Source organism: Echeneis naucrates, chromosome 6 (assembly GCF_900963305.1).
Source record: "Echeneis naucrates chromosome 6, fEcheNa1.1, whole genome shotgun sequence".
In the NCBI taxonomy this organism is placed as follows: domain Eukaryota; kingdom Metazoa; phylum Chordata; class Actinopteri; order Carangiformes; family Echeneidae; genus Echeneis; species Echeneis naucrates.
Genome location: NC_042516.1, coordinates 3,430,548 through 3,447,864, shown reverse-complemented (window position 1 = coordinate 3,447,864; position 17,317 = coordinate 3,430,548). Strand labels below are relative to the sequence as shown.

The 17,317-nt window shown below is 40.0% G+C and overlaps 1 protein-coding gene across 3 annotated transcripts in view; it reads left to right on the top strand.

The window, feature by feature from the left end:
- LOC115045596 (low-density lipoprotein receptor class A domain-containing protein 4) overlaps positions 1–17,317 on the top strand; it is a 193,200-nt gene that overhangs the window by 167,553 nt on the left and 8,330 nt on the right. For 2 of the 3 annotated variants that reach the window (XM_029505360.1, XM_029505362.1), the window contains 2 exons: positions 10,736–10,890; positions 15,364–15,414. In XM_029505360.1, the coding sequence (XP_029361220.1) occupies positions 10,736–10,890; positions 15,364–15,414 (206 nt within the window). The remainder of the gene's footprint in view (positions 1–10,735; positions 10,891–15,363; positions 15,415–17,317) is intronic. The other variant, XM_029505361.1, reaches the window with a different exon arrangement.

Below are 17,317 nucleotides of genomic sequence, written 5' to 3'. Positions count from 1 at the left end.
GTATGGACTGATCACCAGAGCTGTTTCATTTCAGACATGTTCCCAGTCTGCACCAGGTCTACCAGTCAGGTCCTGGTCTTGACTATTTTCTTAACTACTTTGATGGCCAGGGTCATTGTCTTGCTGCATCAGCAGCTTGTCCTAAGCTTCAGAAGGTGGAGCCACCCTGACATTATCCTGGGAGACCCTTGATAAATCTGGAATTTACTTTTCCCGCCCTGATTTGGAAATGTTCAGGTCCCGAGGCAGCAAAGTAATTCTGCTTCAAACTAAGTATTAGTCGTTCTAAACAATTCAGCAAACAATTCAACCCTAGTTTTAACTGGATATAAAACATTTTCACATGAATGTTATGCTGTATCACCATGTATTGTGAAATTGTTCACAAATGGTACATTTTGTACATTTGTGAAAGATTTCTGGAAACACAGATGGCAAACAACTGATGAGTCCACTTCCTTTGAGAGTAAGCATAGAACTGAGTCATCTCCATTGACAAAAATTTTGCCCAACTGAATTCTTAGAAAGAATTCTTGAAACATTTCAGCTATATACAAGGCAACAATTCCTATTAGATCACCAAGTATTTCTTCTGAATGGTAAAATGGTGATATAGCTCTAGTACATTGCAGACAATCTTGTTTCAGTGATTGAACTTCACAAGGGCTGCCTCCTAAAAGTCAAACAAGCAGTTTCTTTGTTGCAGGTGGGGGAAAAAAGTGAAGCTGCACAAATCTGTACTCAATCATTCAAAAGCTGATGCAGGTATCATTCAAATAGCTGTTCTGTGTGGGTAGTGCAGAGAGATGTAACCAAGTGTCTAGTATTCATCTAACCGGGCACAGTTAGTAATGAATGGGACAAAGAGATATGGTGCAGTGAAGAGCAACAACACCGACTTTACTCCCCTAACACACATGAGACAGACAGGCCATACTAACTTTCAAACAAACAAATGACATTGTGGTGTGGTTATTATATGCCAGTTAGATGGATACAGAGTGGCCGCTGTTAGCCTAACATTAGCCATCTAGCATGGCCACTTGCTCTATCATTCTTCTGCCTGCTTGTTCTGGTACATTCACAATCATCCCCCCTTTTACCCTTCTTGCTAATGGGCAACTCACTTGGTAAACAGTCTTGTGTTTGCAATTTAAAGGACTGTAGAGAGGTCAATTTTTGTGTGTGTCCCACTAATTCATCAAAAAAGTTATCTCAAGTCTCTTTCCAAATAGAGCCCTCTATTTCTTTACAGAGACAGCAATTCCAACCAAAAGCCAGTGGTTAGCAACACAGCCAAGGAAAAGCCTCCTTTTAAGAGGGTTTGTGTTTCTTTGTAATGCAACACCATGTAAGAATATTCGTTGTCATATTATTTGTCAGATCTTGAATATTTGAATTATGTTTTCAATATGGACAAAAAACACAATGATATGTATCAATAGTCGAAATAGACTGTTTATAATTGTTACTCACACGATCTGACCATAATTCAAGACTTGTCACCAAATTTGATGACAATAGCAATGTGTTAGTCTCTGACTCAGATTGTCAGGCTGCAGCATTTGACCTGCCTGGATTCTCACAAATGTGTAACATATGCAGTATATCAGTAATCCAGAATAGCTGGGCACTGTAGTTTTAGCTGAGATTTCTGGAACAGGTGGAAATAGTGCATTCATCAGGAACTACTTCCAGCTGCGGATTAATACACTTTTGAAGCTTTAGTAACTATTTGGGGCACAAATGTAATGATAGCTTGTACATGAATAGTAGCCTATATAATGTAGCAGCTGTTTCCATCTGTCTGCCAGTTGGTTTTACTTTTCCAGTTTGGCCTTTGGTTGTATGTATGTTTGCGTGGGTTTTTTTTGCGTGTCTAATATCTGTCTCCTACAGTAATGCTGTCACAAAAGTGCACCATCTTCAACGTCTCTCCTGAATGTTACTGCTCATAACAACAACGTTGATGGTGAAAATTATATGTATGTTAACAATAAGGCTCTGAGAGGTTGCTCATGCCAACTATTGTTAAAGCTCTGCCTATAGGTCTAAGCACACCAATACTCACTGATCAGGAAGAAATGTGCACCCAAGACTCATATATACATGCACATGCTTTAAGCCTGACATTAGTCTGACCCTCCAGTCCGATTCAAACACTCAGAGCACAGACAGAGGGAGAGTATTCAGTCTTTATGGCACAGTGGGGGTGGGGTGAGAGGGTTGTCTAGACTCTATCCTGTCTGTCTGGCTTTCATCATGTACACACACATACACACATGCACACACACACCTGAGACATTTTAGTGTGTGTTTGTGTATAAAGGGACATGTTGAGCCAAGCCTGTAACCACCATCTTCCCAACCAGTAGGCACAGAGGACAGAGGGCTGACATTTAAATGCTTCCAGCCCACAACTTTCCTACTATTGAGTCATATCATTTTGTGTAACCCTCTCCCCTTTTGACCTTATACACATTGAACGATACTTAATGAGTTACTCATCAGATATTTGGCCCTTAAGTTGTCAGGAAAATTTGTTGAGCTAATAAGAGCCATCATCAAACTCATCATTTCACTATCCAGTGTTGAACCTCACCTTGTAAATACAGAGCAGTTTGTCACTAACTTTGACTAAGTAAAAAACAAAGTGAGTACCCCCACCTAACTTCCTACCACAGTCCCCAGCTGTGGACAGTGCTTGAATACTAACCCTTTGACACATAAGAATTTGATTGTCCACATGGACGTTATCCTTATTTTAACCATAAACGGGTCAGAAAGTGTCCTGTGAGTAAGTGCTTTATCCAATTTTCCCAAGACACTTAGAACCTTCAATATCTCCAGTATACCGAAACAGTGTATTAACGGTTTACAGTGATGTGACAGATTCGGCGAAAGCAAGTGGAATTACCATAATGACCCTATATTAGCTGTGATCTCTGATAGAGCAAACATTTGCAAACTTACAGTAATTTGAAGTGTGGTGGCTGCTGGTGACGATGCTTGGTTTGGAGGGGTTAACAGCACCCCTTTCAGCTTTACTGCTCTTTATGAATGTCATTGTATATTGATAATATAATACGATTCTATAATATCCCTGGTATGTTATCTAGGAGCCCTGTGTTTTTAATATCTCTCTTCATGTTATATTCATACAGATGGAGATAATACAGCTTAATACACCTTTTGGGGTGTCATCATTTTTGCCTACCTCAGCAATTATCCAAATCAGGCTACATTCACAGCTGAAATGATAACAGAAATGAAATACCAAGTAGAACGTGCGTCTAGTGGACACAGTATGCCTATGGTCCTAGAAGTGAAAAGGACGTTGAGCCCCCTGTGCCTCATGAATGTGTGTCACTGACAGGTGCAATATCATTGATATGAATGGGTGGGTGGATGAGTGTAATGAGTGGAATATTGTTGGGCTGAACTTTATCTATGCACCACAAAATGTTTCTTTCACCTTGTATCAGCATTTTCTTTGTCTGGTGTAATGGTGAGATGGAACTGAAGGGTGCTGCTCCTGCAGATGGTTATATATGTAGCTGATTCTGACACAGGACTCGGTTAGTAAAACTTGTCCTGCAGTGCGGCTGTTCTCCATTGTTCTGTGTCCAGTGGTCTGTTCCATTTGTTGGAGAATCATTTCACAGTGCTGTGTTAGGTGGAGGGCTCCAGGAACATGTTTTAAGTTTGGGGTATTGTAGGAGGGAGGAACATTTTTGCTCCCTTATTGGGTGTCCCTCCATTTAAATATAACATGGACCAATATAACAGAGAAAAATGCAGACCAAAAAGCAACAGCGCAACATCTTATAATACTGCGACATCAAATATGCTCTTTTGTGACTTACAGACCCAATTGCACACAGCACATAAAAAATAAAAATTTGAAAGTATGTTTTAGAAATGACTAACATCAGGTTGTTAAAGTACTTGATGGCATATTACTGTTTTTACAGACAGACTTGGTGTTGATCTGCTTTACTTGTTGTACTTGTTTTCATGTGCAGTGTTCAAGATTAAATTGGAAACTTCTGTTATTGCCATGTTGATATTTATTGTGGTAGTCTACTTATAAATATATTATTATTATAAATATTAGAAATTTATTAAGACTGTAGCCCAATAGCCAAGTGGTTAGGACACATACATCATTTGCTGATAAATTCAGAGCAGGTTGGTTCCTGCTTTCAATCCCAGCTAGGACTTCCTCCTGCCTGTTACGCAATCCCACTCTACATTCCCGTCTCTCTACACTGTCCTGTCTCACACAGGTATAAAAAGCACTAAAAACATATATAAAATTATTACAATACGATAAAATTATCTGTCTCTGGAATCTTTTCAAAGTGGGTCCACCATGAATCAAGCAGACCTGTGTCATGTGGGTCTGCTTTCTGAAAATGGTAATGGTGCGGAAGCAGAGACAGAGCTTAGCGTAGCACCTAATTGGCCTGTGTTGAGCAAGAAAAGAAGGGATAGACAGCGAGAAAATGAGTGTGGAAAAAAGATACAGAACTGCAATAGTTTTCTCTCTTGTTGCCCTTAGTCTCCATAGCTGATACCTACTGCATGCTGCGTCCTGCTCACAGTCACTCTGGGGTTGACTATGGTTGACCCTGTTGTTGCCAGGCTGATATGTCTATATTCAACAATGCACGTCTCACAAGGGAGGTAAAGGAGTATGTGTACATATGTCTGTGCATAATTTATTTCCCCCCTACACCTCTCTTACCTCTCTATCTCTTCAGGTTTTTCAGTTCCGGTCCTTATAAGCATGTGTGAGCGTGCACTGTGCTTCTCTCCCTCCTTGTCTCCTTCTATCTTTCTCTGTGCCATCTTGTGTCTGCGTGTGTGCCAGCCCGATCGCTGCCATGGTGCCCCAGCAGCTCCAGGCCTTGTTGATCACGGCACTGTGCCCATGAGTTGCCATAGTAACAACAGTGGCGGCAGACAGAGCTGTGTATGCCTATGTGTGTCAAAGAAGGACTGTGTGTGGGTCTGTGGGTGGGTCTGTGGGTGGGTCTGTGGGTCTGTGGGCCCAGTGCAGTGGGCAGCAAGGGGCATTTAGCTGGACAGTAGGAGAATGATGCAGCACATAAAGTATTGTTTTTGTTAGTTTTTCTCTGTTTTCACACACACATTGCAATCATTGTTTATACTTTATAGATATACAGTAAGACCAGAAAACAATGACATAGCATTTTCAATATTGCCTCTTTCAGTCATGCAGAAGGTGCTGTGTTTCAGACTAAAGCACAGTTTGATGGCCAAGTGTGACTGTAAATGATTGGGTTTTTTTTCCCTGTAACTTTGGAGTGCAGCAGGAAATGATTGTAGAGGGAAAAGGCCAGCTGGAGGGTCTATGAAGCTCAGCTTAATGCGTTAAAAAAAAAAAAAACACCTGATTACTGCCTCCAAATTTTTTGATAAGCCCTTAGTTTTTGGGGAAATGTGTAAATTTTGGTAATTTCAATGAAGGCTCTGCTCTTGTTTTCTGTTTTCTGCTGCGATGTCATTGCCCAGAGCCGTATGCCTGGTCTGGCTGCACTTTTTACTTAGTGTTGAATCAATTCTGTAAACTGTTGCTTTAGCTCTGGGGCTGTGTGCTGCTTGGCTAAAAGATAGGATTCATAAGAACTGAAGCCCAATTTCTTTAGTCGGGCATTTCCTTTTCTGGTGGGAGTAGCTTTCGAACTCTGAATTTGCAAGAAGCTTGGGAACTGCTCCCTGCACACTCAGGCTCTGCTGTCAGCAAACAATGCGCTTTCATACCTGAAGTACCAAATACATTTTTGTGGGTTTGGACAAATTATGCTCCTTTGTGCAAACTAATCCAGCAAGGCCTTTTTTTTTCCTAGAAACATCTAAGGTCATCTCAGTTCAAATTTTAAGTTTATTGAGCAATAACAATGTTAGAGGCCCCTGCAGAGTGTGTGCAGTGTCTGCCGATAGCCATTAACCTGATTTTCATTTCAGGGCCAAACAGGGTAAGCCTCTACACCCTCATTAGTCACACAAGTGAGTTTTCCTTAGCATTAACCATTCCTTGGATCCAGGAGAAATGAATATCCTATAGATACATTATATGAGTATTCCCAAGGTCAATAGCTGAGTTTCTGAGTAGTTCCTCATCACTCTCACAGCTAACTACTCTCTTTTATTATTATGTGTTATGGCACCTAGTGCTGATACAAAGGAGCCAGTTTATTGGCTGGACCACACCAGCCATGCCAGCCCCTTAGACAGGTCAGTCAGTGACTGACTGGATGAGGGATTAAGTTACACTTGGACACTTGGAAAGCCAACTGAGTGTTGAACTTTTCACAATGAAAGCCAAATTAGTGCCACTGTCACAAGAATAGACTGTGCAACCATCAGACTGTGGTTGGGCTGGTGGGGCCAGTGAGTCCACTCCTGGCACACACCCTAACCCTAACCCTAACCTTAATGACGTAATGGCACTGTGTACAGCTCTACTGTGACAGTTCAGATTTTATTTCTAAATAAATAAAACAAAATGAAAAAATTTTGACAGGGTGACAATATATTTACTTCCCTCAAAAAGTACATAATTCAACACAACAGCATTATTCATTGGGACAAAAGTAACACTGAAGGTGCATGTAACTTTGACATGTAAACAAGCCATGATTCATCTCAGGGTCTCCCATACCTGAATGCATACTCACCTCAGACAGTGCTGTTTTCTGTTACTGACCACTGTTGTGTGACTGTTTGCCTGCTGTGTGTCTGACATCTTCTTTTAACTGGTAGACCAGATGAACTGTCTGACCTCCTGCTGTGACCATGAATGCCTTCCCACACACTCAAAGGTCAAAGGGCCATCATTGGGTCCCTGTGTGTGTGCACTGTCTCACTATGCTGTTTGCTCTGGCTTTGTGTTTGCCTTTTTGAATTGGGACAGACTCCCATGGCTCTGATTGCTGTTTGTGTCTTGTCCAGGTCCTGGTCAAACCTTCATAGCAGCGATCAATATGTCTGCAGCACAGAGCACCAAAAAATGTAGCACTGAAAGGCTGTATCAAGTTCAAGTCCAGTCACTGTATTTGACATCACTACCCTTGACTTCTCTCTCTTTTCCTGTCTCATGATTGTCAAAATAAAGGTGAGTATAAAAAAAAAATAAATAAATAAACAGCAATTTATTTACATATTCATGCTCTTCAAAATAAGTTCTAACATTGTGCTGGCCAAAAGTGAAGTATAGGGACTAAAGCTTAAACAGTCAGTTGATTCATCTGTTGGTTCAACAGAGGTTTTACCTGCAACTTTTATGATCATTCATTACAGTGAACTGAATGCCTTTGTAACTGGAAAATTGCTTTAAAGTCATCAATAAATACACAACTCAGAGAGGAGGGGCTACTTTATCAATGTATGTAACCATCGAAAAAACATTGCAAGTTGCCCAAACCTGTTTTTACTCTTTATAATCCACTTTATTTAGAAGTGTAGGACTGAAGTCACCTGGCAATATGGCCAAAAGGAGTTCGTCAAACAGCCTCACAGTCCTTCTTTGGTTACACAACTCTTGTTTAAGTCCTTTTTCTCTGGTAAACTACCTCCAGTGTGTGATTGCCATCACAGTGTAAGGTGTGAGAGAGCTTTAGTTGTAACATCTGTGAATATTCACTGTCACATGATTTAAAGGAACTCTCTGCAGCAGAGAACTCCAGGTACCCTTGCATGGCAATGCAAATTATTGGGCCTGCTGAGGGAATAAGGGTACTGCAGATGCTAGACTAATGTTGTTTTGACAAGGGGATTACAGTTGTAATAACATCAGACCGGTGCTGGTAATGCAGACTGCCAGCACACACTGTTCCCTAGCCCGTGCAAGAGTCTGTGCTCGTACTGTTTCTGTGTGTTCTGGAGCCTCTGAACTTGGATGAATTCTGTGGTTTAGACAGGATAGGCTTCTGCTGCCTCAAATCTGTCTTCTTGAATCCCCCCAGCCCCTCCATCCCACAGACACATACATTTCCTTCCTCCCTTCTCTGTTCCTCATCTGACTTCTCTGTTCCTGGACGTTCAGAGGAGAAGCCATTAACCGCAGCTTCTGCTGTAAAAACATTCCCGCCTGTGCTTCAGAAGATGACTGTGAGTCAGGCATCTGTCTGGTGTGGCTTTCACAACAGCGGAAAAGACAGTGTGTGATATTTATCCGCCAGTCTTTCAGAAAGGTCTGGTTGACTTTATTCTCAGAATGTAGCATATATATATATATATATATATATATATATAAAAGAATGGAAAACAGACATTTAAGGTCACCAGAGGACCTATGTGATTCTCCTGTGTCTTGCTCAGCAGCAGTCAAAGTTTCTTCAGACAATCATGATCTTAAGACACTGGAGGCCTCTGAACCTCTGAGCCGCATTTGCTACGGGCCATATAGACACTCATCTTCTCCCAACGATCCCGCATTGGTTTGTGAGTTTCTGCTTTGATTGCTGATTTTCTCAAACCATTACAAACCATATTTGAAGAAGGTGGAGAAATGAGGGCCGGATATGAATGAGTGGTACAGTCTCTCAACCATACAGTAGCCACATCCCCTAATCCATCCCTGCTTTATGGTCTATTTTCCTCTAAATCTGAAAATCGTTAAAGAGAAAGTGAAAATCTTGTTCTATTGAAGTCTTGAAACTAGAAACTGAGACAATAAACTCATCGGAAAAACATTTACTTACTAAATTAGGGGAAGTACTTTTCCATAGACTTTAAAACAGTTGGATTTCTTTTAATGAGCAGTGGAGTTGCCCCCTTATGATCATGAGATAGAATGCAGGTTTAAGGCTATTCAGTATTAGATTCACATTAAGGACTCAGTCCACATTTATATATACAGTCTCTAGTCTGTCCAAAAAATGTGTCTCTACAAAATGTTATTAATTGAAATCAAGACATTGTTGTGCATTGTTAACCCCATGAGTGTTGTGATGCTACATAGATGTCCTGGCCTATAAGTCCAAATATGGATTTATTTAATTTTTTTGCACATTGTGCTTGCCTGTTTTCAATGACAGGTTCATCAAATTTCCTTGACTGTAACTTTACCTCAGCCTTCTCCCTGTGGCTTGTGAGGTGAATGTTGCCCGGTGCACAATTTTTTTCCCCCATGACCACTTTTTCAGTTTTTGTGTGGTTGATGATGTCATTTAGTACAGTTTGGTTCTGGTCTTTGCCACTTCAGTTCTCCTAAAGCTTTCTAGGAAGTCAACTATGTATGTTTGACTTATGTTTGCCCATACCCATTTTGACGAAAACTGTTCAGGCAGTCTATTGCTAATGCGCTCCAAAAATTGCAGGTTTTATGGAGTTCCCAGGCATCAATTGCAGCTCAGATAGTACAGTTTACATTGTGTATTTTTCTTGCAGAGCTACAACACACAAGGGCACTGTTCAACGACACACAGAAAGTACGCGTACACTCAAGTGAGTGTCCAGCCATGAGTAAGAGTGTGTGTCAGAGGTCAGACAGGGTGCCAAGACCAGACAAGGTCAAGACTTAGGACAGGCCAACAACACATGACAAAAGACTCTCAGCCTGCATGCAGGGAGGCAGGAAGGGAGTGGGGAGTAGATGAGAGACAGGAAGCAGGGATAGACAGATGAAGAAGATGGAAGACAATGAAGAATAAGAAAAGCTAAAGGAAGAATGAGGATGGAGGCTAGAATTGTTCTTAGAGAAGGCGAACAAGTGGCACTACAGAAAGTAGGAGAGAGTGTAAAAAAAGTATGAAAAGCTGAACAAGTAGAAGGGGAGGAAGGTCCAACCCAGATCAACTCTGATGTGTGTACTGCAGATAGTATTTTGTTGTTTTTTTGAAGACAGAAACACAACAGTCATTCAGGGTTCCCACAAAGAAACCACTGTACATTAGGACAGACACCACAGTCTCCATCACCAGGGTCACTTTCATTCAAAAACCAACAGACACTCCCTGGGACTGGCTGACTTGGAGTTTGAACTGTGCTGCCTCCTGCTGGTGAACATAAGTGAGAACGGTCAAAAAGTGCTTAATCCTGAACTCTGCAAATCCTTACATTACCCAAGCCACTTTCTGAGCCCAAAAATACTGTCTTTGAACTGAGAAAACAATATCCGGAGTTTTTGATCTGATGATATTGTGTTCATCAGTCGGCAGAGCCTAGTTCAGTTCTTCTTGCTTAGACTTAGACTTCTTGTTAATGTTTTTCCACTGATTACACTGTTACTGGCTCACAAAGTAAAGCTGCAGCAACAAAGTTGGAAAAACTTTTACACTCTGGATACTGAGACCAGGACTAAAGCAGCTAAATGTAACTCAGCCGTCTCATGTTTCACGAATTGCCCCTGTGTTTTTTCTCCAGTGGTAGAGCATCCTAAGTGAAAAAGAGGATTTTCTTTTGGATTTCCTAATTATAGACCAATGAGGGTTGAGTGTATGTGGAAATGAATGTAAGCTCTTCTTTCTCGGTGGGCCTCAAAAGATTTATTTCTTTTTTTACAAGCCAAGAATGTCATTGGCAATTGTTAGCAATTTATTGATTTTAAACCTATATATATGCCGGAGAAAGTCATGTTTGTTTTCTTGAAATGACATGCATAAATGTATTATTGTCTTTTTTGAATGATTTGTGTAATGTTGGATGGATGTCTCCTCTAATTGTTCTTTCCTAACCCACTCCCGTCCTCTGTGTATTTGTACAGCTGAACTGGAGTTTGTTCAGATCATCATCATTATCGTGGTGATGACAGTGATGGTGGTGGTGATCATCTGCCTGCTCAACCACTACAAACTCTCTACCTGGTCCTTTATTACAAGGCAGAGCCAGGCCCGCAGGCACGACCATGCCCTGCAGCAGGTCAGTACCACTGTGTGCATCTGTGTGTGTGACAGTGAATGAGGCAAAAAGAAACTCTTTGTGTGGGGTTTTATTTATCTGGTCTAGCAGTTCTGTTCCCTCAGCATGCATGCCAATAAAGGTTTCATATTAACTGATTGTGTGTGTGTGTGTGTGTGTGTGTGTGTGTGTGTGTGTGTGTGTGTGTGTGTGTGTGTGTGAGATGGGGGGGGTCAGTTCATCTGTTCATACTGAATATCCCTGTGCAGGTATTGTGACTGTTGTGCATTGTTGCACATTGTTGCATTCTTGCAGCAGGACAAACCTTGCTCACCAGTTTGTTCCCAGTGAAGCTATGCTGGGCAAAATGAATTCTTTTATCTTTCAGTCTCTGTCCCAGTTTCTCTGAAGGAGCAGTCTGTTAGGTGAACTTGCTGAATTGGTTTCTTCAGAGCCAGACCTTGATGTTTAATTCACTACAGCACTGTATAGACAGCAGCAGCACTGCCCCCATACTGACAGGGCAACACTGCGACACAAACACTCACTTATTGACTTAAATACACACCCACTGCAAGATTGCACCCAGTTGAACTAGCTCTTATACTGAACATGATGCAGAATTAATAAACTCCTTTCAAAACCTTAATCTGCAGGAAAAACATCTACATGATGCCCCATTATAGATTATCTAAATTCGTAGACTAATCCATTGTCTTGTGTTTTCATTTGTCTGTCACTAATGGCATAAATGCCAAACTGACTGGATAGGGCAGAGCAAACAGAAGCTGACACCAGAGCCACTTAAATGAGAGATAACAATAAGGGGTCAGTTGTTTTCCACAGGGAGCAAACAAATATTAATGACCTGCACAGCTTTGCAAACTCTGTGTACTGTAAACCAGTGACTGATATATTTGCAAGAATTTATTATTAATAATGGAGACAACAGCCAAGAGAGGAAAAATGACTCCACACCCCACTATCACATCTATACATCATTCTATACAATATATAATATAATGTAATGTCTATGAATAAAGTAGTTATGCACTAATGTGACTATAGCCAACAGAGAAGTAATTCACTTTGAACTGACACTTAAGTTTCCATCACTCCCTTCCATTTTTTTAATGACCATTACCAGAGGAAATGTGACTCACTTAATAACTTATGCACATTGTAGTGTTAATTTGTGAACTAATTTGGTCATAAAGTGTGATCTGATTAGATGTTTGCTACTGTTTATTCATGACATCTATTTATGACTTCTTATGATATCACAATGGCAACATAGTGCGCTCCAGCTGCACAGGATGTGGATGTTATGTTTGGGAGAAATGCTTGGGTGTGAACATTAGCAAGAACAAAGATCCTCTATCACAACAACAACATATGGCAATTAGGGCCAATTGAATGAAATGGTATGGACAGCTTGTCTCCACAATGGATGTGGTGGTTCTGATTGATCGTCCGTGTCAAAACGACAGCAAAACAAGACAAGATACAATGCATATTTGCACCTGCTGATTTATATCTGCTTGTTAAACATCTGTTCTACCTAATACAAGATAACATCAGTCTGATAATATTGTGTATTCCCTCCAGTTCAAACAGTTCAATGAACATTACAACTTAAACGGATACTTGTGTTTCTAGACTTAATTATTCATGTTTAATGTCTAATTTATAGTTTCCCCTCAAAGTCCTTCTGTTCATCAGTTTGGAAGGTCACGCTGCCCGCCCCACAGCAGTAAAACCAGACCAGAACCAGAAAACGTTTCTGAGCTGTGAGATTTCAAGCGAGCGAGTCAGTTTCTTAGCTTATTTACCTGCCTGTATACTGTGTAGTGTCCAACTTTTCAGGTGAAACAATCTCCAAACAGAGAATCATCTCAACCATGCTGCTGATCTCCTAAAGCGACAGGAAGTGTAAACATTTATTGAGAATGATTCTAAGTCTGCCTTCCCAACTGTTTATGGCTAAATATACACTGTGAGCTCACTGGATATTCAGCTGCATGATAATGCATTGTGTTCAGACTACACAAGGGCAGCTATTTAGATAAACTGAACACATGTTTGACATCAGCACAGTTTGAAAAGAATATAAAAATATAATATGTGATATATCTAATATAATAAAGTGAATAAATAAAAAAAATCCCTGCTAAGGCAGTTATTGTTCCACCGCTGTATGTTTTAATTTAATAGGCAGTATGTAGTAAATATTCAAGCAGTGTGTCAATGAAGATCTCTGAACCGAGCCTCAGTGAAGACAAATAGCCTGCTTAAACTATCATCAAACAACCAAAATCCCTGATGTCTTTGTTCAGCACATCTTTTAAACTTAACAGTGGCATTAACTGTTCTGAAGCTGGATTTAATAGCAGGTCAAGTTAAATTTAGTCAGAGTAGCCGGGAACCACCTCAGTAGTTCTTAAAGGACTGCTTACGCTATTTTGAAGACGCCTCATGTAGGGCTGAAACCATTGCTTGAGTAATTTCAGTGATTTGATTATAAAAAATTATTGAGGCGGTTTCTCTTGAATCAAAGCTTTGTTTCAACTTAATTCAACTTACATCATACAATGTGCTCTGCTTGGTGGTTAATAATGACAGTGTTTTCAAATTCAGTGGTGCCATCAGCTGAGAAATGACAGGAAATAAAAAGAGCAGAAAATGTCACAGGTATGAGGCGATAAAAAAAAATAAATAATAAAAAGTTTTTATTTATTTATTTATTTATTTATTTATTTATTTATTAGTTATTCTTTAGGGTCATTGCCCTGCTATAACAGGAGCGTCTCCTAATCTGCAGCCTTTACATTATCCTGGACAAGATCTTGATAAACCTGGAATTCATTTTTCTCCTCCATGATGTGGAGCTGTCCAGTTATTTTCCCCATAGTTTTTTTTTTTCTTCACTCAACATGGCAGAGCTCCATGAACTGCGTATGGTAGCCTCATTAAACACAGCTGGCAGTCAGTTCCAATGATTTTTTTTTTTTTTTTTTTTTCAAGCCCTCACTTGTCATCATGGGCTCAAAGTGCTTACTGTTGGAGGGATATGTTGGGTGTCTTTAACAACTCCATAAAGAGTTTGGTCTAGACCTGCTCGATATGTAAAGTGCCTTGATGTAACTTTGTTATGATTTGGCGCTATATAAATAAATTTGATTTCATTTGATTTATTTCTACCTATTATTCTGTGTCATGCTTGTGGAGATTATTATATCTAATTGATACTCTATTATGATAACAGACACGTTTGATAGTGATAAGAGAATATAGTATTGTGTAACACACAACAACCATGTATTACCAGGTAGAGTGAGAGAAAGGTCTGCTCAATTAACAAGCCCAGGTCAGACGTTGTACCTCCTGTGATGTAAAACTGAGGATGTGGCTGAAAACTGTTGTGGACATCCAGCATCCATATTCAGCTGTCCTTTGAGCTGCATTTCCTTGTAAAGTTAGAGATAAAGAAGCTAATGGCCATGTGTTTCAGTATGTCAGATGTTAGCTTTTTTCTCTACCGTCTTTATTAATAATCATACATGTAATAAAGGTAGTTGATTTGCTGTGATGGAGGTGAGACCCCTCCTCCCTGCATTTCTCAAGCAGCTGGGTTACCAGAGTGGCTTGGTAGAATGGGACAAGTGGTGTGGCCCAAAGCCCTCAGTCATCATCCAGATATGGTTGCCAAATTGAGCCACTAAATGCCAGTCGGCTAGATAAGGAGTTTCCAAATCAAACAGCAGATATGGAAATACAAATGTAAAGTTAAAAAGGACTGCAGACTGAAAACACCTCCTTGCTCTCATTCCTCGAGAAAGAGTGACAGCCACAGCTGCTGTTGTCTAGCAGGCCACTGGCATGAAGATATTCTTGTTTCAGATACACCAGAATGCACATCCAGTAATTGAAATCTCTTATACATGCATAGTAACTCACTTCCATATGTATACATATGACACCAATTTGAAGCATTAAATCATGTTGATTGTACAAAAATGTACAAAGAATGTTTGGTCAAATGACGTTCACACATAAGAGACTGATTCTACAGTGATCAGAAAAGAAACAGTCTGTTAGAAAGCCAAGGGTTTTTACTCTTAACTAGCACTGATACATGTTTATCCTCCTCAGGTTTGTTTTCATTTGGTACTGATACCTGTGAAAAGACCTGGTGAAAAATCATATTGTTTACTGTGGATGAAATGAAACTGTGATTATTTATAATAGTTTTGTTTGAGAAGGGAGCTGTCAGTGATAATACTGACTTTTAGTGCTTTATCAGGAGAAATGACTCTAATGAGCCTTTTTCAGAAAAATCATGTTATCACCAATAGAAAATAAAGACAAAACTGTTGGTGACATAAAAGTGTGAAATCTCCTGAAAGCTCAAACAGACTGGTTTACAAACTTCAGGCACCTTGAAAACTTTTAAACCTAAGCCTTTCTCTTTGTTTTGTCTGTCTCAATGTTTAGGATGGGTGTCTTTGGCCTTCAGACAGCAGCTCTAGACAAGGTGCCTCGGAGGTAAGCCCACCATTACCCTGAGCCCTGTTAAACCCACAGCCAGCTTTAATCCTTAAGAGAATGGCAGTCCATGAACTGGATGCTTCGGAAAATGTATTTACATAGATTTAGATGTTTTCAGCTCTGTGACAGCTACATTCCCCTCCAAAGGTACTGGAAAGTCAAGCCCAATCCCTTTGTTTTGTTGTTCAATGAAGGCATTTCGGCTTAAGATCAAAGGTTGAATACGTGACAATAATTAAGAATTTCAGCTTTTATTTCCCGGTATTTACATCTAGGTGTGTTTTAATAATTTTCGGACATACCATCTTTTGTTGGAACCCACCCATTTTTCAAGTGAGCAAAACCATGGTAACATGTGAGTAACTGGTGTTTTTGTTGCCCAGGTGTTGTCTTTTAAATTGATTGTTTAAGCATGAAATAGCTCTTAATGACTGTACCTCACCTGTAAAGACTGTATTTCTTGTTAAAAGGATAAACCAACATGAACATAAGACAGCCATCTAAGGTGACAAAAGAAGGAAAATTTATCAGAGAAATTGGACAAACACTGGGCATAGCCAACACAACAATTTGGAATTACCTGAAAAAGAAAGAAACTACAGGTGTACTGAGCAACAGAAATCGAACAGGTCGGCCAAGGGAAGCAACAGCAGTTGATGACAGAAACATTGTGAGAGCTGAAGAAAAAACCCCAGAACAACAGTCAGTGACATCACCAACAACCTCCACAGTGCAGGTGTCAAGGAATCACACCATCTGAAGAAGAAAAAATAAAAATATATAGAGGCCATACCATAAGATGCAAATCACTCGTCAGCAGTAAGAATCCAGAAGTAGGCCAGATTGGAATTTGCAAAGAAGTACAGAGATAAACTACAAAACCTCTAGAACAAAGGCTTATGGACTGATGACACAAGATTAATCTCTACCAAAGAGTGGAGAAAGAAAGGATCTACTTATGATCCAAAGCTTACAAGCTCATCTGTGCAGCATGGTGGAGGTAGTGTCATGGCTTAGGTTTGCATGGCTGCTTCTGCGAAAGGCTAATTAATATTTATGAATGATGTAACTCATGATGATAGCAGCAGAATGAATTTATAAGTCTACAGAAATATTATGTTCGCCAATTTACAGAGAAATGCATCCAAATGAATGGGGAGGAAGTTTATTATGCAGCAGGACAATGACCCAAAACACACCGCCAACACAACCAAAGACTGCATCAGGGGAAAAAAGTGGAAGGTTTTAGACTGGCCAAGTCAATCACTGGAACATAACTCATTAGAGCATGTATTTCACTTCCTCTAGAGCAGACTGTACGGAGAAACCCCCCGAAACAAAGAAGAACTAAAAGAGGCTGCGCTTAAAGCCTGGAAAAGGCATCATGAAGAATGCAACAGTTTGGTGATGTCAGTGGGTCGCAGGCTTGATGCAGTTATTGCAAGCAAAGGCTATGCCACCCAATAATCAATATTATTTACTTTAAGACTATCTGTTTCTTTACTTTAGCTCACCTAAAAACAGGTTGGTCTAATACAAAAGGTCACATGTTCTAAGTTGTTTAACACGTATAAATATAAATACCAGGAAATAAAAGCTGAAATTCTGAAGTCTTGTCTCATATTAATTTTTTGGTCTTAAACCCAAAGCCTTCGGTGAGCAACAAAAACAAAGGAATTGGCCTTGCCATTACAATAATTTTGGAGGGGACTGTATAAGCAAAGACATGTTTGAAATTGTCCTTCGCAACACCGAACTCGCAACACCGAAGCTGTAGGATGTGTGGATTCATTTCTAACAATAATCAATTTCTATGTATTATATTATTAACTATGTATTATATTGGACATAAAATTAAATCTTTAGTGATTTTTCAGTTCAGCAGATTTGTTGGGCTGAC